Source organism: Carettochelys insculpta, chromosome 2, assembly GCF_033958435.1.
Source record: "Carettochelys insculpta isolate YL-2023 chromosome 2, ASM3395843v1, whole genome shotgun sequence".
Classification (NCBI taxonomy): Eukaryota; Metazoa; Chordata; order Testudines; family Carettochelyidae; genus Carettochelys; species Carettochelys insculpta.
In genome coordinates, this window is record NC_134138.1 from 28,527,076 (window position 1) to 28,554,670 (window position 27,595).

Genomic DNA, 27,595 nt, shown 5'->3' on the forward strand with positions numbered 1-27,595 from the left:
TCTCACATCTGTACAACATGCTGCTGAATACACACATTTTCAAGACACTCAGCTTTGTTTTTAAGCTAATCATTTGCTTTTCCAGATATTACCCATCCCCTTCAAACCCATTCTTGCTTTCATTATTCAGTTGCTATTTCCTTCTTACAGTCTAGATCATACGTTGTGTTGCTCCCCAGATACGTGAATTTCTCTACGTTTTCTAGTTCGGTTCCATCTACACTGACCTTCCTTCCTATTTCCTTATTTCCAAATACCATTGTTTTGGTTTTATCAATGTGCATGATCAGTCCATACTGCTTCCCTTCCTGGTTTAGCACCTGCACCATTCTTGGTAGCATCTCTTCATCTTCATTAATGATAATTATATTATCTGCAAACCTCAAGTTGTTAATTCTAACCCTGAGCACTGATATCCCTTCAGCCTCTTTTTTGATCTTGTCCATTGCTCTCTCTAAGTGCATAATGAAGATACTTGACGATATCTGATCTCCTTGTCTCGTACTTGTATTCATTCTAAACCAACTTCCCAACTTGCTGCCCATTTTCACTGCTGCCTCTGCATTGTCGTTGATATCCTTCAGCAACTGTATCAGTCTGCTATCCACTGCGTAGAACTCTAACACTGCCCAAGTCACTTTCTCATAGGGTGGTCTATATCTGTTGGTAGTCCCAAGGGACTTTGCTGGATGAAGGGAGATTAATGCTCCTGTCTCTGGCCATCCCCTATTGGCCCTCCAGCCATGGCTCCCTGGCCCTCTGGCTGCTGCTTGCCACCAAGGCTGGCTCCTGGGCCCTGGCCTCAGTGGTCTGGCCCCATGTATCTGTGTTGCTATATATGTGTGTGTGTGTGTGTGTCTGTGTGAGTCTGTGTTGCTATACACTATGTACTTGAAAGTGCCCCTGGCTATACTGCTTGCCAGCACTTTGAAGTTAGCAACTTGAAAGTTTGCATGTCAGGAATTAGGCTAATGACGTGCTGCATATACAGCACAGCACCTCATTGCTATTCATCAAGCAGGCTCTTTTACATGCCCCCTTCGAAGGAGAGGGCTAGTCTAGACAAGCCCTATGAGTGTATATGTATCTGCATTGTTACACACTGTATGTGTGTATTCTGTATGTGTTTGTACTGCTATACACCATGTGTGGCTGCGTGTTTGTGTTGCTACATGTGCTGAATGTGTCTTCTGTGTTTGTGTTGCAGATTGATTTTTATTTTTTAATCACTTGGCAACCCTAATTCCTTCTTGTCTTCGAGTGCAGTAGCAGTGAGGTTGACTAATAAAATGCTCTAGCCAAAACATCCCCTGAAAATCGGAAGTCTGTCTGAGAGCAGCTTAAAAACAAGTGAATTTGAAAATGTTAATTACTGCCCTCCCTTCTTTTGGGACACATGATGTATCTTGTATGTGAGATGCCAGTGTGCCTACTTACTGAAAGTGGATTTTAGGTTTTGCTATGCTTTTGATTAGTTTATTTTATATAGTTTAAAAGGGTTACATTATTGCTATTTTTAATTTATTTAAACTACTCCAGTGCTGCGGAGCTATAACCATGGACCAGGATCCTGTTGCATGTGGTGCTGTACAACAAGTCTTGCAAACAATCTTTTTCATTTTATTAAAGTAGCATAAAATTGTATTCTCCTTGAAGCATATTGAAACTTGCGTTACGTGAACATTTTTAATTTGGATCTTGTGCATTTGAACAAACAAACTTTTCAGCCTAAAAATAAAGGCAGAAAAATGGACACAATATAAGAATTCACTTTCATTTGGCCAAATGTTCATTTAGGTAGCACTAATATCAATATAATAACATCATTGAAACCAGCTGGGTGTCACGTCAAGTTGGAATTTAAAAGTTTGAATTAAGCCTGTTGTTAATAAATAGTTTGCTCATGTTCATTTTAGCTATTTTTGACAGTAAAATCTACCTGAAGCAGTGTATAGGATAAGGGAGGTACTGCTGCATGGTGAAATTCAGGAAAAGAGAAATAGTCTTTAGATGCTGTGATTTACACACAAATCCTTTTTCTAGCCATTTTACCATTATGAGCAGCCTTACTGCAGAAATTGGCTTTCAAATGAAACTGAAATAATTAGTAATATCTACAGTAGGTCAACAAAGTTATTATTTATAGAACAATCAATTTATACTGTCCAAATAAATCTTTGTTTAAATATATAGTAATTGCAGTCAAATTGCTTTTAAATGCAGGGGAGGACTCAAAATCCTCAGTAGTCTGATCACCCATACCCTTTCCACACTGTTTTATTGCTACACAAATTTATGTTTGCAGTGTTGTTATTCAGGGCTGCTGACAGACATGCCAAGCCTCTGGGCAAGGTGAAGGGTGGCTGCAGACCCCTGAAAGCAGTGGGGCATTGTGTTCTGCCCAGCCTGTCACCCAGAGCTTTGATGGTGAATTTAAGGAGCTCAGGGAAGCTCCCCCTTTTTTTGCTCCGTTTTGGTGGTCCTGAGTGCCCCATCCTGCTGTGATTTAAATTGCCACGATTTAAAAGTGGCAAGGAGCTCCCAGCCACAGCTATGAGGACAGCAGTGGTCAAGAGCCACAGGCCCTTTTAAGTTGCCTCAGCTCCTAGGCAAATGTTCTCTTTACTCTACCCGCCATTGGCAGCCCTGTTACTGTTCAAACTTTAGTTTTCTCTCATTTTATTCTCTGCACTGCTCTGTGTAATATACATAACCTCTCTCTCCAATTAGCCAATTGTCTTATTAAATGAATAGAAACAATATGAATATACACTGCAATCATCTTGTCAACTGATAACTGTTGTGGACTTTTTACCATCAAATTCAGAACGGAAAATACATTAAACTGTTTTGATTTAATTTTTCAGCCCTGCATCACATCTACATTTTTCTATAAAACACCCTCACACATTGTCTTGGGAATATTACACTATGTTCCAGTGTAAAGCCCATCTTGTTATGAGATTGATAGAAAACAGGATCAGTATGGAGTTCATGCTGCAAGTAGGTATTTAAATGCTTATATGAGGCATATTCAGCTTTTTTATCTTAAATGCAATCATGTTCTGAAAATGACTTTTTTAAAATCATGGGGTTTCATTTTTTCTTGCCTGTTAGTAACGTAAAGATAAAACGTACTCATAGTACAGGTAAATTCAGTTAAGATGTGAAGTTTGACTATCTCCTTCACGAATACAACCAGTAATAAAGGTGCTGAATTGTCACTTTTTCATACATATTATCACATTTGTGTAAAAGAAAATGATTGCTCTTGATGGTAATTAACCTCAACTGCAAGCTCTCAAAGCATTTATAGTCCTGTGCTTTAGAAATGGTTATAGCTGCATAATAGATTTCTGCATTCAACTTCATATGCATTTATTAGAAAACTGTTTGTTAAAATATGCTTGATAATGAGTTATAAGCAAAATAAGAAAGGGTGACATAGTGTGTAGCTTCCTTTTTTCCCTTTTCCTTTTTTGTCAGTTAGGGCGCATCTATCCTTCCAGGAAGATCGACCCAATCAGGGTTGATTTACAGAGTTTGATTTTGCTCATGTGGTAAAGACACACAAAATCAATCTGTCTGTGGTCGGCCGTTGACCCCTATACTCCTTGCTATTGCCAGGATTAAGGGAGGTTGATGCGAAAAAAGCTCCCGTTGACCTTTCTGAGTGAGGACAGTCGGGCAAGTTAATTTCTGATACGTCGATTCTACCTATGCAATTACTGTAGCTAGAATTGCATATCTGAAATTGACTTATTTTCCTAGTATCGACCATGCCTAAGATAATGTTGGTACTGCTGCTGTTTGAATTCGGATTCTAACCTCTTCCAGGCAGCCTTGTTTTTATCCCATTGTGTTTGCTCTCTGTATGCAGATTCCAACATCATGGTGTTTCCCAAGCTTAAAACATTTTTGTACCAGCCTTATTGGCATACCACCTCTCTATGCCATCCCAGTGCTTATCTCCTGATTTTTAATCATTTAGTTTCTGCCATGTACTCCTTGAAATCCTTTTGCTTGCCACTGGTGGCACATGTCTCAAACTGCAACATCAGATAGCAACAAGCTAATTAATTCCTGAAATCCCCCTCTTTATATTAAAAGGATTTTTTTTTTAAGGTCAGTGTTTCAGAATGAACCAGTAGATATCAGTGTTTCCTGAATTCAGTCAAGATAAAATAATCACATAATTAAATATTCAAAACATGTAAAAATGAATTTTTCTGTCACGTTAGGTTTTCAACAAACTGTTGAGTCTGGCCAGCACTGCCTCCTCTCAGAAGTTCCAGTCTCACATGTGGAGTCAGATGCTGGTTTCCACATCTGGATTTTTGAAATCCATTTCTAACGTCTCTGGCAAAGACATCCAGCCTTTAATAAAGCAGTGGGTGTATCCTTTTCATTCAAGTTCTGGATTGTTAAAGTGGAGAAGAAATGTAGCTTTTCATTGGCACTATTAAAAGAATGTGCAGGAAGATATGAAATCTTTAAATTTTAAAAAGTTGGAAACAAATGTATTTGTATTAAAAATAGTCACAAACTACCTATTGATTGCTTTCATAGTGACTTACAATATGCGGGCTTCTTTTTTATTATTATTTGGGGTGCTCTTTTCATTGCAAGACTGGAAGAAGTTGCAGTGTTTGTCAATTTTACTAGTGAAATTATTATGAAAGAAGCAGAAGTACTCTGGTAGAAATAAAGGCCAAAGTATACTACAGAGATCCAAGGGACACTGCCCATAGGAATATGCTAAAGTCTGACATGAAAAACGCTATAGTCTGGTGCCTTTCATGGTAAGATTTCCAGTAAATCACTGTGGCATTAGTAACCTGGTGTGGCAGATTGATAGCTGAAAACACACTAGCAATAAATAACTTGGGATATGTAGTATTAGTGTTATAAACTTGCTGATTATAGTAATGTTCATTGGTGTTTCAGATCCCCAGGATGTTAATCTGGGAACAGTGGTTTTTCTGATCAGTGTGTTCCCTCATACTAACAGAAATTTGAACATAAATGGTTTTATCTATTTCATTCCTATTTTAAATGAATATTATATGGCTGCAGCAAAATCAAAAGACCAGGATAGACGAGATAATATCTTTATTGAACCAACTTTTCTTGGTTGAAGGGACAAACTTTTGAGTTTCTTAGAGCTCTTCTACAGATTGGGGATGGTAGCCAGAGTGCTTAAATACAGTTTGTGAGAGCATCACACATGCCATATAGTTGTACTGCCTCCTTAGGGAAAACTCAATTTCATATAAGTTGGGAGGTATTCATTTGGGCTGGGTCTGCACGGCGTGGCTTTCCCGGCAGATCCATGCTAATGAGCAGCCTTGAAATTGCAAATGGCCACTCATTAGTATGGTCCCATGGTTCATTCGCATAGCTGTGCGAGAGCTCAGTCTCAGTGGAGGGGGATGCCAGCAGTACAGAGGCCGTGTGGACGTGCCCCGGCCAGCAAAAAGCCCCTCTCTCACCAGATTCTTATGCCTCTTTACTGCTGGTACCCTACTCTGCCGAGACCAAGTTCTCACGTGGCTATGCTAATGAGCTGTGGGACCATGCTAATGAGCAGTTATTTGCAGTTTCAAGGCTGCTCATTAGCATGGATCTGCTGGGAAAGCTGCACTGTGTAGACCCAGCTCTGTTCTGACTTTTGCTGTAAGTAATATTTTATATAGCAGTATGTAAAAAGACCTGAAAGCAAGATTACTATTCCACAACAGGATGAAGTTTAATAAGGACAAATGCAAAGTGCTCCGCTTGGGAAGGAACAATCAGTTTCACACATACAGAATGGGGAGAGACTGTCTAGGAACAACTATAGCAGAAAGGGATCTAGGAATTATAGTGGACCACAAGCTAGATATGAGTCAACAGTGTGATGCTGTTGCAAAAAAAGCAAACATGATTCTGGGATGCATTAACAGGTATGTTGTGAACAAGACACGAGAAGTCATTCTTCCACTCTGCTCTGTGCTGGTTAGGCCTCAGCTGGAGTATTGTGTCCAGTTCTGGACACCGCAGTTCAAAAAAGATGTGGAGGAACTAGAGAGGGTCCAGAAAAGAGTGACAAGAATGATGAAAGGTCTAGAGAATGTGGCTCATGAAAAAAGGTTGAAAGAATTGGGCTTGTTTAGTTTGGAAAAGAGAGGATTGAGGGGAGACATGATAGCGGTTTTCAGGTATCTAAAAGGGAGTCATAAGGAGGAAGGAGAGAACTTGTTCTTCTTCTTCGAGTGGTCCCCGTGGGTGGTCCACCGTAGGTGTCAGGCTTGCCCCGGCGCCGCAGGTTGGAAACTTCTAGCAGTGTCCATCGGGTCGCGCATGCGCCGATGCGCGCCGCTCCCCCGCGCGCTCTCGGCAATGTGCGCGATCCGGTCCCTGCCAGTTCCTTCTCAACCGCCAGCGGCTGCAGACGAAATTTGCTCCGGCTCCAACACCTGAGACAAAAAAAAAAAAAAGAGAAACTGTGATGATTGTTGTTGATAGTTATTAGTTAGTAGTTAGTTGTGTTCTGACTGTTCAAACCATTTGTGCTATATACAAAAAAAAAAAAAAGAAGAAGAAGAAGGAGAAGGGAGGAACAAAGGGGAGAAGAGTGGACGGAGGCGGCTGCCTTTGGCGGTCTGCTACCCCTGGAGGCCGTGAACGTTATCTGGTTAAAGACTTCATTAGCCGATGAAAACTCTATTAACAATTAAAGACTTACAAGCCGTGGCAGAGATGTCTTCGCAGGGCTTTAAGAGTCATGCCGCGTGAGTCATGCCATGTGAGTCATGCCGCGAGACCATGCCTGCCTCAGACGGGCATAGTGAGTGCATTCGTTGTCTTGGAGAGACTCACGTTACTCAGAAGTGCTCTCACTGTGCTAGGCTTACAGCCAATGCCGGGAAAGACAGGGAAATCAGACTAAAAATGATCCTATTTGATAAGGCCCTCCAACCCAAACCACCGGAGAAGCCCCAGAAAGAGGGGCCCTCGGGATTGCACAAGAGGAAGGTGACTTCCCTGACCACCTCAGTGCAAAAGAAAAGGAAGCTCTCCCCAGCTCGATCCTTGCCGGTAACACCAGCAAGCAGGACAAGCGAAACACAGGGCCCTAACCCCCTGGCTGCTCATAGCGGGGATACAACAGCACATAGTATTGCGCTTGGGCCTCCGACTGATCAGCAGTCGGCACCGAGGGCGCTGCAGGTGCCAATGCGGCAAGTGCTGGAGCCGGCGGCGCAGACTCACGTGGCACTGCCCCTTGCGGCACCAACGGCACTGGTGGAGGGGCACCCAGAACGGGGCCAAAGGGTGCCGGAGGAAGCTATCCGTGTGGCACCGCGTGCAGCGGCGCCGAGCGCGGCACTGACAGCGGCACCGAGGTCCCCGGCACCGAAGGGGGCGACGCCTGCTCCTCAGGGTCGGGGGGAAGGCAAAGGCAAAAACCCAGCACTGCAATCTGGCTCCGGACATCATTGCGCTGCCATTATCACCAACCCCCCCCATCCCCCCCCGTAATACACACGCTGCACCAGACAGCCACTCCAACAGCCTGTTTCAGACCTCCCTCCCCGTTCCTTCAGCCACCATTACCATGGCTCAGACAACTTTCACCATTTTCCTGCGTGGGCCCTTACGAATACTATCACAGATCATCTCTGCCGTTTTCAATGTCGTCACGGAGATCACGCTCTTCCAGACGCCATATGTACACATCCCAATCGTGGTCCAGATCTCCATCTCCGGGCCCTTGCCCGTGTTGTCATGGCTGCCCTTATCATACTGAACACTGGCATCGGGGGTCCAGATCCAGTGGCAGATCCCCACCCACACCCCGCCGACACCCCCTCATACAATCCCGCTCTGTGAGAGGAACGCAGCTTCCCCGGACAGACGTTGGTCCAGAGTCCCGGGACCTTCCTTCACAACCTGCAAAAGAGCGGGTATACCAACAAACTCAAGGGTCAGAAGAATTAGAGGAGGTATACCGCAGCGGCGCCTCCTCATCCTCTCCGGATGAGGCGGAGGTCCCCGGGGACATCTCTCCCTCGGACGACCTTAAGCAATTCCAGGAGCTGTTCAAGAGAGTAGCATTCACACAGGACATTCGAATAGTGGAGGTGCAGGAGAAACATCATAAACTCCTGAAAAATCTGAGACCACTGGCTTCATCCAAAATAGCCATTATGGAATCAGCCACCAATATATGGCAGATTCCAGCCTCCATCCCACCTACGACTAAAAGGGCGGATAAGAAATACTTTGTTCCAGCCAAAGGAATGGAATTCCTGTTTAGTCACCCACAACCAAATTCTTTGGTGGTCGAATCATCACAACATAAGTCTGACACCCCAATATAAATCAGGAGGGTTGGACAACAATGCGAGGAAACTAGACCTGTTTGGCAAAAAGGTCTACTCCTCCTCTACCTTATTACTAAGAATGGCGAACTATGCGGCACACCTGTCAAACCACAATTTCGACAATTACTCCAGACTGACCCGTCTTATGGACTTCATCCCAGAGGATAAGAAACCAGTGCTAAAGGCGATTGTTCAAGAGGGCTATGCAGCCTCGCGAACAGGAGTTCAAATCACCCTGGACATGGTGGACACAGCGGCACGCTCAACGGCCACAGCAGTGGTAATGCGCAGGGAATCCTGGCTCCAGACGTCCAGCATTCCCAGAGATCTACAAACAAAAATCATGGACCTTCCATTTGATAAGCAAAAACTATTTGCAGAATCAACCGATTCAGTCCTACACTCCAGCGAGGACTCGAGGGTCACACTTAGGACCTTGGGTACATATACCTCCCCATACAGGAGGAAAAAGTTCTACCTCCAGGAAAGGTGCTATGCCTATCAACCGCAGCGTGCACGATATCAACAAAGCTATGACCATGGGCGCCACCAACAGCAGCAGCAGTACAAGGCCCCCAGGCGACGTCCCCAACAAAGTTGCGCAACCTCGGGGCAAGCCCAAAGACAGCAAGTTCGACGGGTATGTCGAGGACTGCAATATGAAGACCATCTCCCAATGCCACTCTCAACACATGTTCCATCATCGCCTCAAACCACTTTATTCCCAATGGCAAAACATCACGACAGACAAATGGGTACTGGAAATCATAGCCACGGGTTACGCAATCCCCTTCCAATCACTCCCGCCACCGAAACCTCCCACCCACTCCTCTCTCACGAACCTTTCCCATGAGACCAGACTGAAGCAGGAGGTAAACCATCTCATGTTCATAGGGGCGGTAGAGAGAGTACTGGAACAATTCCAAGGGAAAGGGTTCTACTCGCGATACTTCCTAACAGAGAAGAAAACAGGAGGCTGGAGGCCAATTTTGGACTTATGGGCCCTCAACCTGTATTTGCGCAAACAGCGCTTCAGGATGACTACAATTGCCTCCATAGTTACGGCACTGGATGATGGAGATTGGTTTGCAGCCCTTGACTTACAGGACGCCTATTTTCATATAACGATCCACCCGGCACGCAGACATTTCCTTCGCTTCAAGGTAGGCGAAGAGCATTTTCAATACAGAGTTCTTCCGTTCGGTCTCTCTTCAGCGCTCAGCTTTTTTACCAAAACCCTGGCGGTGGTATCAGCATGCCTGCACAGACAGGGTGTGTTCATTTTTTCCACATCTGGACAACTGCCTACTGCAAGGGGTCTCGAAAGCAGAGGTCCTATGCATGATACGTGTCACTGCGAGCACGTTCACCTCGTTGGGCCTGGTTATCAACCTCACAAAGTCAAAGACCGAGCCCACGCAAGATATAGAATTCATAGGGGCACGCATAGACTCTATTACAGCAAGAGTATACCTACCCAATTCCCGTTTCTGCACCATCCAGTCCCAGGTACAAGTTATGACGTACAGCCCCACGGTGCCAATCCTAACATGTCTGCAACTGTTCGGGCACATGGTGGCAGCCACGTTCGTGGTACAGAATGCCAGGCTACACAAGTGAAGCCTGCAGCACTGGTTGGCGAGCGTTTACAGTCCACTAGTCCATACCACCCACAGGGCAGTATCGCCCATGATGGAGGTGCGAAAATCGCTGGCATGGTGGGCAGATCCCAAGAACATGCTAGTAGGGGTGCCCTTCCACCAGCCACAAATCGCGATTTTTCTTACAACAGACGCCTCCCACATAGGATGGGGAGTGCACATTGGCAGCAAAGTAACCCAAGGGCTATGGTCTCCCGTGGAACAGACACTGCACATAAACGTACTAGAGGTCAGAGCAGTGTTCAATGCGTGCAGATGCTTTCGGAAGTACCTGCACGGCAAAGTAGTCGGGATCAATACTGACAACACCTCCACCATGTTTTACATCAGTCGAAAAGGAGGGGCCCGATCCTGAGCGCTATGCGCAGAAGCAGTCCAGTTGTGGAACTGGTGCATTGCCAACAAGATAACCCTAAAAGCTTCATACTTACCCAGTGTCCACAATGTGAAGGCGGACCAGCTAAGCAGGTGCTTTGCGTTCACACACGAGTGGCAGATCCTCTCCGACCTGCTCCGACACGTATTCCACAAATGGGGGTTTCCCCAAGTTGATTTGTTTGCCACCCAACATAACAAGAAATGCCCTCAGTACTGCTCCAGAGCAGGCATAGGACAGGGGTCTTTGGGGGACGCCTTCATGATCTCATGGAAGGGCTGTCTACTCTATGCGTTCCCTCCCGTGACACTCATCCACAAGGTTCTAGAGAAAGCCAGAAGGGAGAGAGCACGCATGATACTCATAGTCCCAACCTGGGACCGACAACAATGGTTTCCTCTGGTTCTGCACATATCATGCCGCCCACCACTCCCCCTGCCAATAGTGCCAGACCTACTCACGCAGGCTCAAGGGTCCATAGCGCACCCATGTCCTCAGGGGCTCCGCCTACAGGCATGGGTAATCCATGGCTAAGCGCCTTAGAGAGCACATGTTTGGAGGGAGTGAAACAAGTCTTGGAGTGCAGTAGAAGGACCTCCACCGGAAAGACTTACGAGCAGAAGTGGACGCGATTTACCTCCTGGTGCTCTTCCAAGCAGCTAGCTCCTCTGGACGTCCCTATAACTAATTCTAGACTACCTGCTGGAGCTGAAACGAGACGGACTCTCCTTATCCTCGCTAAAGGTCCATCTCGCGGCTATATCAGTGTTTCGACACAAAGAGGAAGGGCCTACCGTATTCGCCCAGCCTGTCGTCACGAGGTTCCTAAAGGGGCTGGTAAATTTGTACCCCCCACGGAAACCGCTACCACCGTCATGGAGTTTGGACTTGGTACTCCACACGTTGTCGGGACCGCCCTTCGAACCATTGGCTACGGTACCCCTCCGACTGCTTACCATGAAAACGACCTTCCTCCTCGTGATTACGTCAGCCCGCAGGGTGAGCGAACTCGCAGCAGTAATGGCAACGCCGCCCTGCACAGTATTCTCAAAGGAAGCGGTGACCTTACTATTATACCCAGCCTTCGTTCCAAAAGTTTCCTCGGAGTTCCACATTAACGAACCAATAGTATTACCCTCATTTTATCCGAAGCCTCACAGCTCCAGCAAGGAGGTGCGGCTGCACCTGCTAGACGTGAGGGCGGCGTTGGCCTTTTACATAGACAGAACTAAGTCCTTCCGGAAAACGGACAGACTCCTGGTGTCTGTCGCACCCAGGTCGAAAGGGGAAGGCCTATCTTCCCAGAGGATTTCGAATCACATTGTATCCTGCATAAGACTGTGTTACAAGCTCTGTAAGACTCCTCTGCTAGCTCCGCCCAAGGCTCACTCCACCAGAGTGATGGCGGTGTCGACGGCCTTCTTCAAAGGAATCCCGTCAAAAGACATTTGCAGAGCGGCGACTTGGTCCTCTTACGACACCTTCGCCAAGCATTATGCCATGCACCGGGTGTTCGAGGAGGATACACGTCTGTCAACAGCAGTCCTCTGAAGGGCGAGCTGCACATGACTCGATTACCCACCTCCTTACTTGGGGTCACTGCTGGGTAGTCACCTACGGTGGAGCACCCACGGGGACCACTCGAAGAAGAAAGAGAAGTCACTCGTGTAGTAACGATGGTTCTTTGAGATGTGTCCCCGTGGGTGCTCCACTACCCGCCCGTCCTCCCCGCTTCGGATCTCTGTCCGTTGTTTTTCAGGAGCATCCGGGGCGGTTGGTCAAGGAACTGGCGGTGACCGGATCGTGCATGTGGCCGAGAGCGCGCGGGGGAGTGGTGCGCATCGGCGCATGCGCGACCCGACGGACACTGCTAGAAGTTTCCGATCTGCGGCACTGGGGCGAGCCCGACACCTACGGTGGAGCACCCACGGGGACACATCTCGAAGAACCATCATTACTACACAAGTGAGTAACTTCTCTTTTTTGGCCTCTGAGGATAGAACAAGAGGCAACGGGCTTAAACTGCAGCAAGGGAGGTTTAGGTTGAACATTAGGAAAAAGTTCCTAACTGTCAGGGCAGTCAAACAGTGGAATAAATTGCCAAGGGAGGTTGTGGAATCTCCATCGCTGGAGATATTTAAGAACATGTTAGATAGATGTCTATCAGGGATGGTTTAGATAGTACTTGGTCCTGCCATTGGGGCAGGGGGTTGGACTTGATGGCCTCTCGAGGTCCCTTCCAGTCCTAGTGTTCTATGATTCTATGATAAGACTATAACAATACATAAAAAATCTATATGCATCAAAGTAATTTTAGAATCTTCTATATTTCTGGAGTGAAATATTTCACAATGGGTAAGCACACATCAATTTATTTCCTGAGGAATGGAAAGGAATCATCTAATATATTAATTCTTCTTTCCATGCCTAACTGTACAAAAATACTGATAATCAGTGAAGAATTCTGTGAAAGTAATCCATTTTTAATGAAATGGATAATGTTGTTAACAATCTAGTAACAAGATAACTTTGAAAGAGACAGTCCCGAGAAAAGATGACTAAAGGAATTCAATGGATTCATGATAATATATAGACTAGCATGGCTATCTCTCTGTTACTATTCAGGATTATTGAATCTGATAATCCCTTTCCTCTGTGCTCTAACCGCATTAATTCTGCACTTCACTGAGAACCCTGTTCACTTGTGACTAAAATAAGGCAATAGTTTTGTCACACCAGCTGAAACTATTCAGATCAATACAAAACTGAAATACAAAACTGCAGTAGTTCAACATTTGTACCCAGTTTTACTGAAGGTGTCAAATGCAAGAACACTACTATAATGTCCAAGATAGAAAAGCAGCTAGAATATACATGTTTTATGTAAAATCTGGTTAAACAAGAGTAAATGGTTATCTCTGGCTACAGTTCTCTAGGTTTCGCTTAGCCAAAACATACAAAAAGCAAACACACACTGTTACTGCTCAAATTAAGACTCTGGCCTCCCTGGAAAGAGAGGCCCAGTATATATAGAGCAGTGATCCCCAAACTTTTGAGGGTCATGCCCCTCTTTACATCTCTTTGTGCCTTCCATCCTCTCAGGGCTGGGGGCAGGGTTTTGTCTTGAGGGGAAGGGGTATGTGGTTGGGGGCTGAGCCTGGGGCCTGAATCTGGTGGTGGATCTACAGCTGAGATCAGGGCTGTGGCCAGAGACAAATGCTGCAGGCAGGGAACAGAGCTGCAGCTGTGCTGCAGTGGGGACCAGAAACCAATCTCATGGCTAGGTGCAGCTACACTCCTGACCTTGTGCCCAGTCACTCTGCCCTTGGCCAGGAACAGTGCTAGGAGGGAAGAGGAGTAACATCCCACAGTTTGGGTACCTCTTTGCTTAAGGACATACAAGAACAGCTGTGGGAGTGTGACTTGTTTATTGTTTTGTCAGTGGAGAAAATTTACTACACTTCACAATACTAAGTATTCTGTGTATAATTCTTTTTTGTTATACTTTTTGCGATCTTGTTTTTTCTACCTGCGTATAAAAGTCTTTAAGACAATTAAAAAAAAAATTCCAGAAGTGCTCCTTTTGCACACTGCTTTTATCTCCCATTGATAGTTCTGAAAGGAAGCCAAAATATTTTCCCTCTCACTTTTCTTTGTACTTCTTTGTGTTGTAGCAGTCAAATGTAAATCTAGTGCAAAGTGTGAGAATGTAAAGCTTATAAAAGTTGATTTTATTTATAAACATATCTCTTGTCCTTCAAGATTCCTATACATTTTGTTAGAGATCAGAGTAGTGTGGTAAAATTCTATGGCAGTTTTGCATTTAATAGAAAACGAAATGTATTGGAATTGGAAATAAAGCAAGACTACACTTCTCCTGGGACCCAGAAATATGTGGTAAGGTCCATTTTCCATAGTTTGTTTACAACACATTGTTGATATGCATTTATCTCTGTATACAAGTTTATAAACATTAAATTTATATTTATATTAGATAATTTTATTGTTAGTGTAATGGAAGTGAATTTATCTTAATTTTTTCAGGGTCCTCTTAAAGTGACAGTACAAGAACTTGATGGGTCTTTCAATCATACCTTGCAAATAGAAGAAAACAGTCTTAAACACGATATACCTTGCCATTCCAAAAGCAGAAGGTAAGTATTAGAGCTGCAGAATGTGGGTGTTTTATACAAAGTATTTATAAAAATATCCAGTGCAGTTAGTGGGAAATGTAAAATCTATTAATACTTTTTTGTAAATTAAATACTGATAATCTTTTTGTATAGTTTGCCAGTTTTGTGATAATAGAGTCATAGGCTAGAATGGACCACCATATCATCTAGTCTGATCACTTAAATACTACAGGTCACCTACAGCCACCAGTACCAACTAACCAAAAAACTGAAATTAGACCAAACTATCACAGCCCACATGAGGCTGTACTGTTATCTACTACACGCAGAGAGAGTAGGAAGGATTGAGGTGTACTAATGCTTGATGACTCCTTAGTGGCAGGGAAATTAAGATAGTAAGTGACTTGCAGCCATGTGTTGCAGGAGAAAGTCAAAAATCCTGAAGATCGCTGGCAGTCTATCCTCAGGGAAAGTTCCTTCATGACCCCATGTGACAATTAGTTAAACTATGAATTTCTGAGGAAGAACCAGCCAGTCAATAACCTGAGAGAGAGGAGCTGCTCAGTGCTACCTCAGAGCCATGGTCCATACCAGTCTTCACAGTAAGCCGAGTGCTTGGGTGGTCACTCATGAGACACTCAGGTGCTGTCCAGTTAATTAGTAGAATGCTCACAATTATCAACGTGTGTTTCTATTGGTGGTGCACATCCACACATCTTGGTGCACATGAAAAATGTATTCTGCCCATGGATGTTAAAGATTAGAGGGAACACTGGCCCATGCTGTAGAATATCCCACCTCTAGCCGTGGCCATCATTAACGTTCCAAAGGAAGATGATTAAAAAGCACAACCCAAAACATGTTCCAGTGGGGTGACATCCATTTCTGACCCTGTAGGTGGCAAGGCTGCAACACTGAAGCATGTGGTTTTAGAACAAAACTGCATAAAATGAAAACCAAAAGTAAGCCCCATGGCTGCCAAGCCCTACGTCCTACCATCACAGGCAACTCCATCATAAATCACATTCATAAATTTGTCCAGCTCTCTCTTAAAGCTAATTAAGTTGTTTGCCCCTACAACTGCTTTTAGAAGACTGTTCCAGAACCTTGCCTCTGATGGTGAGAAGCCTTCTAATTTCAAGTTTGAATTTGTTCAAGGCCAGTTTTGATCTTGTGCCAATATTAGCCTTTATCTTACGTAGCTCTTATGTAAATATCCTCCTTGATATTTACTTCCCCTGTATTGAAAGCAATCATCTTTCCTCAGCTTTCTTTTTGTTAAACTACACAACCTGTACTCTTCCAGTTTCCTCTCATAAGACGGGCGTTTAATTCTCCTGATCAGCTTAGTAGCCCTTCTTTGCACTTGTTCCAATTTAAATGAGTGATCAGTGCTGTATACTGAATGCGAAGAGATCTCAGGACTGTGTACAGTGGCATTGATACTTCTTTGTCATTACAGAAAGTGTCTTGTCCGATGCAGCCTAGAATCGTATTTGACTTTTTCACAGCTGTCTCTCTTTAGTGGCTCATGGTCATCCTGTGATGAACTTACATACCCAGATCCCTTTTCTTCTCTGTCTCTGCTAACTTCTGAGCCCACAGCTTGTACCAGGATTTGTTCTTCTTAAACCTTTAGTGCATGCCCTTGAACTTTGTACTATTAAATTTCATCTTACTTCCATCACTCCAGTCATCAAGGTCATCCGGCTCTTCCTGTGTAATAGCCTGATCCCCGTTTTTAGTGACAATGCCACACATCTGTGTATCATAAGCAACATTTCATTAGCACATTCTTACATTTTGTGCCAAGGTCATTAATAAAAATATTGAATAAGATTGGTCTCAAGACCTGTGTTCAAATAAACTCCACTAGTAAGCTCCATCCGATCCTATAATTCATCTTTCAGCTCCACCATTTGTATTTTTCTCTTTAGCCAGTTATTTATTCATCTGAGAGTTGTAGTACCTGATCCTCACCACCTCTAATTTTACTAATCACAGAATCATAGAATACTAGGACTAGAAGGGACCTTGAGAGGTCATCAAGTCCAGCCCCCGCCCTCATGGCAGGACGAAGTACTGTCTAGACCATGCCTGCTAGTCTAATCTGTTCTTAAATATCTCCAGAGATGGAGATTCCACAACCTCCCTAGGCAATTCATTCCAGTGTTTGACCACCCTGACAGTTAGGAACTTTTTCCTAATGTCCAAATAATTTTCCATACGGTGTTGTGGCATGTTTTACTGAAGTCCAGGTAGGTTAGTCTGGTGTGGTAAAATCTTATTGTGTTGCATCCCCTTTACCTTTATTAATTTCATTATTTTTTCCTTGACAACTAGATCTAATTGTGAAAGAAAGAATAACTGCATGGTACTGAGATCAGGCTAACTGATCAGTAAATGCCAAGATCACTTTTTTCCACCTTTGTAAATATAGGTACAATCTTATCTTTCTCCAAGCATAAGCAGATGACTATTTTCCCAAGTAGACAGATGTATTAAAAGTATTGTTACTGCACTAGCTATCTCAAGTGTCAGGTTTTTTTTTAAAGTACTGTATTCTGGGCTAGAAATGCCCCCCGATTCTGAGTGAGCTATTTGAATTCTTCTTCCATTTAAGATGTGGTAATTTTCATTTCTAGATGCTCATTTCTGTCAGCTATACTGATTTTGTGTATACGTTCCATATTATCTTGCTTACCGAAACATACGTTATATTATAATTAGCAGACGTGTACAATGTATAAGAGAAAATTCAGAGCAAAAAAACAGACTCTGTTAATAGCATTGCATTCACAGGTAATCTAATACTAAGACTTGACAACAAATGTCCAGTTCATAATCTTCCTAGGCCTTGTAAAAATCCAAATAGAAACCTCTTTGTATAGCATGGAAGAGTTTTTGGTAAATTTTAATTCTTTATGAATTGCTCAAGGAGAAGAAATGTCTTTGAATGGGAAAACTCACCAAGAAAAAAGAGTAGAAACAACAAAGAATAACTCAAATTGGGCAATTGAATTTAAAAAAAATAATTTTCCCCTTCCCTAAAATTATCAAGATATATTGATTAAACTGATGAAGAAAACAAACAAAATACCAACAGTGGATCTCCTTATGTGATCCAAGTTATGTAAGGGTTTGCAGGATTTTAAGTAAGTCGGATGAGGTGAGAAAGGGAGTTCACTTACAGACAGACCCTTCTGAAAAAATAATTTATTTTGGAGTTTTAGAGAAATTATCAGCATGCATTCTGTGATGTAACCCCCACCTCCATCAAAACAAAAAATCAAAATACACAATGAGAAATTTCAGTAGAGCAAGTTTTAAAATCCTTCTTCTTGGAATTAGTATCTCTGACAGGTAACTGTCAGACTCACAGGCAGAGAAGACTTCAGCAACACTGAAATGTAAACCCAGCAACACAGTGGTTCTCAAATTGTGAGTCAGAGTGTGTTGCAACCTCATTTTAATTAGAATTGCTGGGACCCAGGGCTGAAGCCCAAATTCCACCCCTACCCAGGAAGTAGGGTTTGGACTCCAGTCCCCTCTCTCTCTCTCTCTCTCTCTCTCTCCACCAAGGTGGAGTTGCGCAGGCTCCTCCCCTTTCTCTCAGGACAACAGGCTCAGACTCTGCTTCCTTCCCCCCGCCACGCATCTCATAGGGTCATGCAGCAATTGTATTGTCAGAAGGAGGTCACAGTTCAATGAAGTTTGAGAACCCCTGTTACAATGATGTTTTTAATAGGGCAGTGTACTTTGACCTCAGTATTCTTAGCTATCACATATGACACATATTCCTGATTTAAACATGGTGTATGATTATATATAATATATATATATAAAGTCAGCATAGTTTTCAAAGTTGTTTTTTCATTTTTAAGTACCGCTTAAATTGTATTACTTTTTTTATACACAGAAATAAGAAAAAAAAGATTCCTTTAATGAATGGAGAAGAGGTGGACATGGATCTATCTGCAATGGAGTACGTTGGTTTGTTGAAGGCAAAGGGTCATTGTCTCCTCAATGCTTATATGTAATTCCCATATTAGTATTAATGTGGTGCTCTATGCATATTTTGAGGGTTTTTTGTACTAATCTTTCAATTCATAATGCTTATTTATTCTCATACTCTGTCATTTTTGTATTTGCCAATGTTTTTCAATATGTGAGGTTTTATTTTCCTAATTGGGGATAGTTTAAGAAATTCTGATTATTGTACTATAAATGCATGAAGTAATATGAAGCGTTTTTGGAGAAAGCTGAAATTGGGCAAATTAATCCCATGCAGATATTTTGTACTGAGGGTTAAATACTGAAATTAAGTTTACATACTCTTGTAGTAATTCACTTGAAACTATCTTGCTCCATTGAAGCAGGGTCAATTTTGCTGAGAACAAATGCCCGCTGTTCTCTCTGTAAGAACTGGTATTGAACTGAAATATTGAATGTGTTGGCAACTTTTATGTATTCCTATGCCAATGAAGACCATTGGTCTGTTGTTGGCAGATATTGTCAGAACCTCTGTGAAGGAGGGCAGATTGCCTGTATCTCTTCAAGAGACACAGAGTAAAACGATCTGATAAATTAAGCCTCATTCATGAATGAGAGATCTAGTGATGTAGGCTTACAGAGGATATTTCATTGGTGAATTTTTTATAAATAATTTCTACATATTAAATACACAGAAATAATTTGATACATAGTACAAGTATCGTGAACAAATGATGCGATGACCGCAGTTAACTGTAAGTGGTGCTAGTCATTTAAGGACACCTGGCTAGAGCACTGCACAGGGACTTGGGAACCCTGAGTTCTATTCTTGGATCCACCAATATGCGTGCTTGGGCAAGCCACTTCACCACTCAGTGCCACTGCTTTCCCTGTCCCTGGAAGTTTTGCCGAGCCTTTTCTCTTTTGTATTTGTGGTCTCCTTTTCTCACAAGTGACTTTATGTTATCTCCATGTCTCTCAGAAGGTCTTCCTTGTCTCTGTAAATTACACAGGCAGTTTCACTAAATTCCTCTTAAATTTTCTTTCTTTTGAGCAACCTTCTGGCTTTAATTTTAGGTATTCCCCAAATTCATATATGTATGTACAAGCAAATAATTATAGATATGTCTGCATTACAAGCATGAAATACGCTTATGTTCATTGTCAACTCTCATTCTCCTCCTGTGTGTTTTCCCTACCCATTGTTTGTCATTGTCACAATCTTGCTGTGTTACCAACTTTTACATGATCAGCTTCTTGGAATGGAGGCTTTTTTTTTTTTTTTTTAATTTGGCCTGTGAAGGATCATATACAGCTATTGTGCTATATAATATGGCATTGGAAGAACACCCTTTTGGAGGGCACTAATGGAGAATTTATTTTTGGGAGTGGAAATGACAGTAAATGGAACCTTTTAACTCTAGGTCACTACTTTAAATCCTGTATAGTGGTACTTGTAACATTAACCTTCTAATCGCTGTTAGGCATGTGTAAAATGAGCTGGAGATCCTTGTCAGTTTCCACCGTGGTAGCTCACTACATTGTAAAAGTCTTAGTTTTCTCCAGTTAGTCACCTTGTTTGTAATCAGCCCTGTTCAACCATGCCAGATACGGTCTCTGAGGAATGAGAATTAAACACATCAAGACTGTTACTTATTTTGCTGTAGCCTCTCATATAGCTGTTGGGAAAATGTTTACTTCTGGGCCTACCAGTGCAGCACATTTAACAGTGGTTTAATATTTTTGTTAATTTACAATTAGCTGAGAAACTATTTTAAATTTATTATTGTAGGTTTACAGTGTTTTAAGATATGAATGTTTTGTGTGTCTCTCTTTAGTGCCGATTCTCCTTTACTGTGGATAAGAATAGATCCAGATATGTCTGTATTGAGGAAGGTAGAATTTGAACAAGCCGACTTCATGTGGCAATATCAGCTTCGATATGAGAGAGATGTAGTTGCACAGGAAGAATCCATTTTGGCATTAGAAAAGTTCCCCACCCCTGCATCGCGACTTGCACTGACTGATATACTAGAACAAGAGCAGTGTTTCTACCGAGTAAGAATGCAGGCCTGCTTCTGTCTTGCAAAGGTGAGATCACATAGCTCAGCAATAATGAGAGAAATCTGCTAGACATTGTAAACATTTTAAAATGAGCCAAAAATTACCACAGTTCCTAAATTGGCTTGATATCTGGCCTATTTAAAGTGGCTTGCCAAGTATTTTTAACATGACTGATTTGAAAGGAAAGCTTTATTATTTTAGTCTGTAAATGTAGACTGCAGAAACCTTTCATAATAATTGTCAAAATTGAGATGTCAGACGTTTAAACCACAAGGGATTTTTCCAGATTTCACTAAGTTGTGGAAATAAAAGAACTTTTGTTTAATTTTTTTTAGAGGGCAAAAATATGTTTTATTTTGATGAGAAAGTCCTTGGCCCTTTTTCTGAGAAATCTGGTGAAGTGGTGTATTTCACCTTTATAGCATGAGAAAACTACTTTGTGCATTCATATTGGCGCAGCATCTATCGTTAGGTTGAATGGAGCAAAAATAAATTTAACATTAATCTGCATTTGAAAATTAAATTCAGATTGTTGACTTGAAAAGGGGAAACAGGTTTTTAGATACCAAATTAGTAAATACTAAAAATTCAGATGAAAGCAAATTAGATATCACTGGAAACATGCAGGTGGAAATGTAAAAAGAGTGAAAATAAAAAAAATCTTAAGGGAGCATAATCAAGGAGTAGCTTCTGTGGTGTGAAGTAGATTAAATTACATTTTTCCCTCTTCTGTAGGGAAATACTATGGGGAAGAAAATATAACTAGATGCATTTTAGTGCCATTTTTACCTTAAGGCAGATCATAGGAGAAAGTGTCCTCTCTATCAAAGAGAAAAGTGGGTGAGGTAATGTATTTTATTGACCAGTTTCTGTTGGTAAAAGAGGCAAGCTTTTGAGCTTACACAGAGCTCTGGGAATGGTATGTAGCGCTCTGTATAAGCTCAGAAGCTTGTCTCTTTCACCAACAGAAGCTGCATCAGTAAAAGATATTTCCTCACTTACTTTGTTTTGTTTAATATCTTAGGACCAGCATGGCTACAACACTTCTCACTATCAACTCACTTCAATTTTAACAGACTAAAAATGTTCAGCTTTTATTAACTTTATTGAAGAAAATCAAAATTCCCCATGGTCATTTGAGATAGGGATGCCTCCAAATCAGAGATGTGATTACTAATGTGAAACGTTTGGTTACAGAACTATGGATTTTCATTTTGATACACAGAAATAGGATAAAACGGTAGTGAGTAAGTAAGCTGAATTAAACATCTGCTTAAGATATTACATTCAAAATTATTAGTAGCAGAAGCAGCCTGATAACACTTTGAGCTGTAATGGTTTGATATTTTAATAATGGTATGAATTGATCTTTTGGGCTTTCTAGCTATGCTGGTTATTTAAGTACAATTTTAGTTGAAGTTAAAATGTACCACAGCTAGCTATAGGCTCAACCATGTAATGATATTTCTGTAAACCAATATCAAAAGTGAAGAAAATGCAATAACAACTGTAAAGCTTCCTAACGAGGTGATACCTGGGGAAATGACCATGAAGAGAAAAGAGAAAACAGAGTTCTTGAGTAAACTGATTTTTTTTTCCAGGGGGACATTTAAGCTTTGGGAGCATTCCCTTCTGCTAAATGGGCAGTAATATAACTGTGTTATAGTATCACAATTTAGCATCAGGTGTCTTCCATTGCTGTGTGATCATATTGTAGGAGGAATGAATAACCAACTTTTCCCATATTCTTCTGTCAGGGTCCTTTACCAAAGGCAAACTGCTCCTCCATTACTGCCAAATTATAGGCTGTGTGGCGCTCTGCTTATAACATTACAAATTCTATCAATAATATAGTATACATATTAATTTCTGCAGGCATTTACTATTCTAAACACTAAAAGTCTCAGAACAGACTGATGGCCTGGGTCCCTGTGATAACTTTAGCTGTGTCTTTATGGAGTTCATTATAGCAGAACAGAGCTTAACAAGATTTGCCTGACTGCAGTCTGCTCATGGTCCCCGACTAAGGCTAGACAGAAGCCTGAATTGCCTTTTACTCTTGGGGTGGTCTTTTACTCTTCGGGTGGTTGACATGTGGTTAAAATCTAGGTTGAGGTTATTGGCTGGGTAAATTTGGGAAGCTGCTATTGCAAATGCCTCTTCCATAACTGGCTTCTGTAGAAACAGAAAACTTGGCTTAATGAACACAAAATATTTGCCTAAAATGTAGGAGGAGGAAATAATTAAAAACAGAAATTAATCATGCTGTGGTAATTAGTTGCAGACTTTGTATAACTAAAAAGACTTCACAAACTTTAGTGTCAGTACATATATAAGGTATATCGGACATAATAGTATATTGATAAAAATATACATCTGTTGAAAAGAGTAGTTCATTCTGTCCAATTGTATTTTTTTAAAATTCCTGGAAACAAATGTGTGCTTTTGTTCAGCCCATGATAAATTTGCAGAGGTGATGGTAATATGTCTTCCCTTCCTCCTCATTATATAGATTGCAAATTCCATGGTAAGTACATGGACAGGACCACCTGCCATGAAGTCACTCTTTACCCGAATGTTTTGTTGTAAAAGTTGTCCAAACATTGTGAAGACCAACAACTTCATGAACTTTCAAAGCTACTTTCTACAAAAGGTAAAAGGTATTTTCTTGTACTTTTTAAAGATATATCGAAACTAAGTTCTTTTCTAGAAATGGCACATTCCACAATGTAAATCATAAAAAACACCATCTGGTCTACAAAACAAAATCACCGGTTCTCTCCATGATCTCAATCTGATGATTGTCTCTTACTTTGTTATGTTGTGTCTATTCGATTCTTGTCAGCAGACAGTAAATTGAAAGTTTTAACAGGTCTTCTTTCTGAATAGCTAAATGAGAGCAAGAATCTTTTGAATTTAAAATATATTTCCCTATTCGGAAGAACCAACTATATGGGCATAAAAGAAGAAAATGCTTTGCAAGTATGTGCAAACTTAGTCTTACACTTACCACTTTATTTATCATGATTTAAACAATTTTTGTTCCTCTTACCTAAAATTAAATATGCACATTATTTGTCAGCTTTTTTTTTAAGTCATTCATGGCCAAGAATGTCTTTTGGCACAAATCTTACCCACGTCATTATTATTGAACCTGAAATCATAAAGTTGTGCACTAGTTAACTTATACAGCAGATGAATCTTATCACAGTTGCCCTTTGTTCTTTCTCTCCCTCTTTTTGCCAAAGCCATTTGTTGCATCTAAATTTAGATGTTAGACTTCTCATGTCAAGGACTCTCTCTTATGCTATGTATGTACGGTCCTGAGAATAAAGGTGCCCAATCCACATTCATGCCACTTGGTGCTATTGTGATAAAAATATTAATAAGTGAAATGATTGACAGTGATTTCTTGTCAAGCTTTGTTTTAAGAAAATTCTGGATTATTGAGTTCTGCCCCATTGGCCTTTTACCTCCTAACTTCATTTTTAATCCTACTTCTTTCACTCCTTTCTCTCCAAAAATACTCACCCTTTTCCACTATCTCTCTGTCTCTCTCATCCCAGCCCTTTTTCATATTCTTGCAAACTCAAATGTGTTGGGTCTTTGTTCAGTCTCTTCCTCTACCTTTAGGCTATGTCTGCACTACCACCTTCCTTCCAAGGAAGGATGGTAATTAAGGTGTTGTGAGTTTACTGATGAAGTGCTGCGGAGCATAGGCAGCACTTCATTAAGCAAATTCCCCCCTGCAGCAACTCCGCAGTTTTAAACTTCAAGGTACCAGCACGTGTCTAGCCACGGCACACTTGCTGGTACTTCAAAGTGCTGGGGCAACTTCCAAGTCCCCTTACTCTAAGTACTCAGGAGTAAGAAGACTTCGAAGTTGCCCCGGCACTTTGAAGTACTGGCGGGTGCGCCGCAACTAGACACGTGCCGGTACCTCGAAGTTTAAAACTTCGGAGTTGCGATGGGGGGGGGGCGGAATTTGCTTAATGAAGTGCTGCCAATGCATGGCATCATGTTATTAGTAAACTCACAACACCCTAATTACCATCCTTCCTTGGAAGGAAGGTGGTAGTGTAGACAAGCCCTTAGAGTTGTTTCTCTTCCCAGAGCGCACAAACCTCAGCATCCTGCATTTCAGATTCTGCACTTAATGATGTTTCATTTGCCTGGCATCAACTTCCTGTCCTGCATATTCAGCACCATTTACAGTCTGCTTGCATTGGAGCTAACTCTTTTACGAAAATAACATCACAGTACAGTCGATTAAAAATTGTGCAAATTTTTGTGCATAAGGCATGAATTCTGACTTTAAAAAGCTATCTAAAATTTGTTTTTCCTAAGAATTGCTGTTGTAAAACTGTTCTTTGCTCATTATTTTGATTTAATATTTTTCCTGCTAATGTAATAAGAATTTTATTTTAACTTTCACACAGACTATGCCTGTTGCCATGGCTTTGCTAAGAGATGTTCATAACCTCTGTCCTAAAGAGGTTTTAACATTCATTTTAGATTTAATCAAATACAATGACAACAGGAAAAATAAGGTAAGGAACCTGTGTACAAATAATTGAGGATGGATTTTAATAACTCTCTTGTAATAAGCAGTGTATAGAGCAATGAACTCTTCTGTACAATGCCCTCTGGTTGTGTGTGTATGTATGCGTGTATATAACAATGTGTAAATACAAACATGCAGTCAGCAAAGCTGGAAATAGATGTCTGACCAAAAAGTGCAAAGAGCCCCAAAAAAACCAGCTGTCTACATACTGAGGGCCAATTCTCATACGTGCCTCAAATCTTGTGTTTGAGCTTGATCAAGTTGCTTAATCAGTCTGTGCCCTCCATCCTTATATGTAAAATTAGGATGATGCTTCCCTACTTTGCAAGGATGTTGCCAAGTGTGCTGAAGAGAACCATAGAAGCACTGAGGGGGGGAGCAAGATGGACAAGGAAATCCATATGTATGCACCTTAATTAAAAAGTGTCCTGATTTTCGGAGGTACTACATCACCTGTTCACCACCAGTAGGAGTTTGAGTTCTTACTACCTCTGAAAATATAGGCATCTAAACATGAACTGAAATGCCTAATGTCAGATGTGCATTTTTGAAAGTTTTGGGCCTTGTTCTATTCACAGATTTTGGAGCAGAGGGAGGTCAGAGTTTCTATAAACAGAATATTCTTAGATTTTTATGTGAGAATTAAGGACAAGCCTGTCTGCCTGCAAAGTCTATATGGTCTAAATTCAAAAGTGTGTGCGGTAGCAACTAAATCATTCAGTTTAATGCAGGTTGAACCTCTCCCATCTAGCAGGCTCAGGACCTGGCCAGTGCCAGACAAGAGAATTTGCTAGGCGATGGGAGGTCAATATTTTTTATCAGATTAGCAACACTTCTGCTGCTGACTGCACTCTTAAAAGACTTTTAGGGATAAATTACAACTAAATAACAGCACAGAACAGAGAGCCAGGACTGGTGGCTGTAAACAAACTTTATGGGACCATGGGAAACTTGGCCAAACCCAAAATAAGTGGTCATCTGGCTAACTAAAATCAATCCCAGATTACCGAGTTTGCTGGACAAAAGAGTTCTGGATTAGAAAGTTTCAACCTGTAGTGAATGTTTTGTTTTCTGATGCGGTACATAACAGATATAGTAACACTTTGTATAGGAGCAAACTTAACTGAATGCTTTAATATAATTTGTTTCTGTCTCTGTCTCTCTTACTTTATGTGTGTGTGTGTGTGTGTGTGTGTGTGTGTGTGTATATATATATATATATATATATATATATATATATATATATATATAATATAAATTATACATATAAATATTTCCTCCTGAGAGACAGAATAACATCATCACATCTGTCTGCCATCAGCGACTGGGAGAATGAGATGGAAGCAGGGAAAGGATACAGGGAGATGGGCCAGGAATGGCAGGAGGACCTAGGAAGGGTGGGGCATGCAATGTGGCTCCCAAACCTCCACACTCAACCCAGGGGAGCCAGGGCAGGCTGCAGAGCTCCCTGACCTATCCACCCTCAGGAAGGCCAGGGTGGGCTACATGGCTCTCCAACTATCCCCAGCCCCATTCTGGCCCCTCTCCCTGCCTCCCCTCTCCCCATCCCAAGTCCTACACCCTCTCCCCGCCTCCATCCCCCCTCTCCCCATCCCCCAGGAGGGCCAGGGCAGGCCATGCAGCTCCTTGGTCCTCTGGGAAAGTAGGGGCGTTGGTGAGCAAAGTGAGAACAATAAAAATAAACAGTGCAATGTGCAATACCTCTCTTTGTTTAGTTGATGGTCTTATGTTTCAGTTTTCAGACAACTATTATCGTGCTGAACTGATTGATGCACTAGCCAACTCTGTAACTCCTGCAGTCAGTGTGAACAATGAAGTTCGAACTCTGGATAATTTAAATCCTGACGTTCGACTCATACTTGAGGAGATCACCAGATTCTTAAATATGGAAAAGCTTCTGCCCAGTTACAGACATACCATTACAGTCAGGTATGATTTAATAATTTCTAAAACTGCTACACATATAAAACGAGACTAGACCTAGTCATATTTGATGTATTTTCTTTAAATTTCATGTGTCTTTCTGCTAACAGTGATGTAATCACATTGAGCTTTCTTTCCTAGCTTTAAATAATGTATTCTGTATATTTTAAATACAAAAGCAAAAAAAAAAAAAAATGCAGGAAGTTATTTTTTGTCATAAAGATGCTAAAAGGCATGCAAAGGATATTTAAAAATATTGCCAGGAATGTAAGGAATGTATTTTAATGGCAATTTAAATTGATCATATTATGTAGCCCATATAATTATTCACAGTAAATTTACTAAGATTATGCAAAGAAAACAGTTGGGGCAGTTTATAGAATACAAAACATAATGGGCCAGATTTTCTGCTGGTGTATATTGGAAATCTTCATTGAAGTGAATTTGCCCCGGAAGGGAATTAAGTCCAGTATTTCTGTTTACTTTTTAAA

The 27,595-nt window shown here is 41.6% G+C and overlaps 1 protein-coding gene across 2 annotated transcripts in view; it reads left to right on the top strand.

The window, feature by feature from the left end:
• Positions 1 to 27,595, top strand: part of TAF2 (TATA-box binding protein associated factor 2) — a 119,500-nt gene that overhangs the window by 46,330 nt on the left and 45,575 nt on the right. For both annotated transcript variants that reach the window (XM_074986732.1, XM_074986734.1), the window contains 9 exons: positions 2,868 to 3,003; positions 4,242 to 4,396; positions 14,189 to 14,303; positions 14,451 to 14,560; positions 18,459 to 18,524; positions 20,371 to 20,623; positions 23,109 to 23,249; positions 25,036 to 25,146; positions 26,917 to 27,110. In XM_074986732.1, coding sequence (XP_074842833.1) covers positions 2,868 to 3,003; positions 4,242 to 4,396; positions 14,189 to 14,303; positions 14,451 to 14,560; positions 18,459 to 18,524; positions 20,371 to 20,623; positions 23,109 to 23,249; positions 25,036 to 25,146; positions 26,917 to 27,110 — 1,281 coding nt within the window. The remainder of the gene's footprint in view (positions 1 to 2,867; positions 3,004 to 4,241; positions 4,397 to 14,188; positions 14,304 to 14,450; positions 14,561 to 18,458; positions 18,525 to 20,370; positions 20,624 to 23,108; positions 23,250 to 25,035; positions 25,147 to 26,916; positions 27,111 to 27,595) is intronic.